Here is a 3,485-nt window from a genome sequence, read left to right as displayed (position 1 = left end):
AACAATGCTAGCTGGTAGAGGAAACATTCATCAACCTACTGGTGTCATTTTTTTTCATGAGTTAGCTTTTATTCGCGAGAAATCAACGACTAAGCCATTGTTTACAAATGCTATTACGCCCTTTTGAAATGTTGGCACTGAATTAAAGTTTAAAGCTTAACAAATTATGTTCTTATAAAATTTCAGCATCCAATAGTTACTGGCAGCACTGTATACTAGCAGTTTTATTTAGACGTATCACCGTCTGTCAACAACAGCTGAGTGATATTTTGCATTGAAAATCGATTTCTCTTGCAAAATTCCAGCAAATTTCGTGAACAAATCTGTCGATTTCGGACTAAAATAAGAATGTTGTTGTAAAATTATTGTTGTAATCGTATTGTGGTGCTTGTTTGAGTAGAAAATTCCTAGAACGGTAAAATGTTCTCGATCAAAACACCTCGCATCCAGCAGAAGGATCTCCAATGCCTCAATGGCTGCGGATTCTACGGAAATGCACAATGGAACGGTCTGTGTTCGAAATGTTATCGCGAACGCACGATAAAGGAGCGCCACATGAAGCGTAAGCAGCGATCACCTCTTCAAAGTTTATCAAATTAGGACTGGTAAACATTGATTGTTTCGTATTTTGTTTCCAGTATATCGCCCTGTTCGGTTCGAAGGTCATCCGAGTGGAAAGAAGCAGGAGCCGCACCATACTTTGGCGCAGCATCAGCTTCAGCAACAAGTGGATCAACGCCATGCTACCAAGATCGGTTTCGGTCAACCGGGAAAATCCGGTGCTGCTCCAAAGGAGGAGGATAAAAAGAAAAAGCGTAATTTGATGGATTTGCTGAAGAAATCCCCTTCGGTGAAAGAATCGGAGAGACCGCCAAGACATCACCATCATCACCACCATAACAGGCAGCCTATGGACAAACTGGAACAGGAATATCAGGATGCATTAAAGGCACTGAAGATTGAAGATGCAGCCAAAAGGGAGCTGAAGTACTTTATTGAAATGCTGGATCAAAAAATCCGCAAGAAGCACTCGGACTGCAGCATTGAGGAGGTTTCCGAGATTGTCCAGAATGGCTACACCAAGTTCCAAGAATATATGAATGTAGAAAATTCAAAATTCGCCAACGTATCACAGGAAACCAAAGAGCAAGTTCTTGACTTTTTCGAAAAGTGCATCATGACCATGAACCACGGTCGATTGTTTTCTCCGCCGACAACCGATGACGAAGAGAAGGATTCACAAATTCAGAAGCGAATTCGGCAGCTAAGCTGGATCAACACAAAACACTTGGTGTGCAGTATCGATGAGGTGAACTCGGAGGTTCGGGATTTAGTTTACACCGCCATCACGGAGTTGGTTTCGATGGATTCGTTCCATTCGCCGCAGGTTGGTTTTTCGTATGTTGAAACGTTGTGAGATTTATGTGCTAATGTTGAATGCGTTGTTTTAGGAAAAGCTCGAATGCATCATACGATGCTGCCGGAATATTTTCAGTTTGCTGAAGCAGTCCGTTGGTGGACCAGCGAGTGCCGATGAGTTCTTGCCTGCGTTCATATTTGTTGTCCTCAAGGCGAATCCCGTTCGACTGCACAGCAATATAAATTTCGTTACCCGTTTTAGTAATGCTTCGCGGCTGATGAGTGGTGAAGGCGGCTACTATTTCACCAATCTTTGCTGTGCAATTTCCTTCATAGAAAATCTAACTTCGGAATCCTTGTCCATGTCGGCAGAGGAATTCAATGGATTGATGACGGGTGAAAAAACGGGACCGTCTGCATGGGAAAGTGCTCTGATGGCCTGCGAAAGTCTGCATCTGATATCGGAGAACATGAAAACGATGAAAAAGTTGGGCACACGAAACGAGGAAATTTTGAAAAACATTGAAACCTTAAACGAGGATATCGTAAGCTTTAAGGTTAGTACGGTTTTGTTTGTGCCTGGATCGCGGATCATTTTTTTTTTCAATCTATTTCCAGAACGAAATCAGCCAAAAAGTTACAGAGGTGCTCGACCGTACGCCGCTTGTACTGCAACCAATTCGCACACCACGACGTTTGGAAAAACGTAATGCACAAGTATTTAGCGCAGCCAGTGGTCAACAGCACCCGGTCGATGGTGGCCACTTTCAGTCAAATTTGATGGCTGCCATGAAGGTTGGCGATATAGAATCTATCGACACGAAAAATAAATCCAGCATCGAAGTGACCGTTGTTCCACAAACCAATTTCGATGAGCTGGTTAAAAATCTTTCCGATACCCTCGTGGCCCCGTTAGTCGCTGTAGGATGCGATAAGGATTTAATTCCGTCCCCATTACCAGGAATGAGTGCTAGCAATTCGGCCGATTTGCTCTCGGCTTCACCTATTTTCGACTATAACAAAGTTTTCGATACTCAATCGCTGGATGAAATTGCAACTCCGGACGATCTGGCGCACACTTTCATCAAAGGAATCCGCAACATCAATTACGATTTCGATTTCTCCGACCACAGTGGCGAGAATAGCGTTGCAGATGACGTTGACCATAAACCGTCACCCGCGGCCGTACCTTCCGTGAGTCGATTCGATTTGGATGAATTCGATCCGTTAATCGCCAAGGAACGTGCCGATAAAGTATCGCCGCTTCCGCTGCAATCAACGACGGGCAGTGGTAATCTACTGGATGAGGATTCACCACGTGCCCTGCTTCTGGAGTCGCCAATTAAACCAACCGTGGCAGAGTATCAAGGCTTTTCGCTCCAGGGCTGCAATATTCCTACTATAACATGTGCTGCTGGGGACATGGGAGCTTCCAGTTCCGGTTCGAAATTAGGGCAGCAGCAGAAACAGTCGACGGGAAATACTTTGGGCAGTGGTGGAAGCTTGATTTAAATTGGAGGATGTGATGCCGGGGAGTACTGTAACACCTTACTGTATGTAGTCATTTATATCTGTTATGTGTTATTGAAGATGTGTATAATATTGAACAATCTATATCAGCAATTATTACAACGACTATCGAATAGTTCTCTACAATATATTTATCTTAAAATGTTATGCCGAAATGATCCTTCAATATGCGCCAAAGCACCAAATTTAACTCGCTGGAAATCAGTAGAAATGTGCGCTTATTTTGGAATTTTACGAAAGATAAGCAAACTCCAGCAAAATAATGCTGCTGAAACTTTCAGCAATTTGAACTTCTGTCAAAATGCCAACGTGTTACTGAATCATCAGTAAAACGAATACTTTTGCTGAAACAACAGTGAATTTATTGAATGCAGTTATTGAACCAGCAGCAAAGGCTATATAGGGGAAATGGCTCTAATGTTGGCCTATGGATCTAAGATTGGGCCCATCGCTAAAAATCTGCTATTTATCAATTTTATCTAGATTAACGCGTCATTGGGACGGTACTATTGGATATTTTTGGACGCTATTGAAAATTTAGTCGATTGCAGCCAGGCGGTGGACCTCAGAATTTCGCGTCCGTGGAGAACTGTTTA

The 3,485-nt window shown here is 43.0% G+C and overlaps 1 protein-coding gene across 1 annotated transcript; it reads left to right on the top strand.

Annotated features, from left to right (window-relative positions):
* Positions 1–273: 273 nt before the first annotated feature.
* Rabex-5 (Rabaptin-5-associated exchange factor for Rab5) lies at positions 274–3,017 on the top strand. The gene is made up of 4 exons (XM_065234056.1): positions 274–562; positions 639–1,387; positions 1,452–1,916; positions 1,978–3,017. The coding sequence occupies exons 1-4, from the start codon at positions 421–423 to the stop codon at positions 2,869–2,871; spliced, it is 2,250 nt and encodes a 749-aa protein (XP_065090128.1). The 5' UTR covers positions 274–420; the 3' UTR covers positions 2,872–3,017.
* The last annotated feature ends 468 nt before the right edge of the window (positions 3,018–3,485 follow it).

The sequence above is a fragment of the Ochlerotatus camptorhynchus genome, unplaced genomic scaffold, assembly GCF_037179485.1.
Source record: "Ochlerotatus camptorhynchus isolate MF236.1 unplaced genomic scaffold, CSIRO-AGI_Acam_v1.1 ptg000429l, whole genome shotgun sequence".
In the NCBI taxonomy this organism is placed as follows: domain Eukaryota; kingdom Metazoa; phylum Arthropoda; class Insecta; order Diptera; family Culicidae; genus Ochlerotatus; species Ochlerotatus camptorhynchus.
Note: the sequence above shows the minus strand (reverse complement) of the source record. Positions and strands in the feature narration are given on the sequence as shown.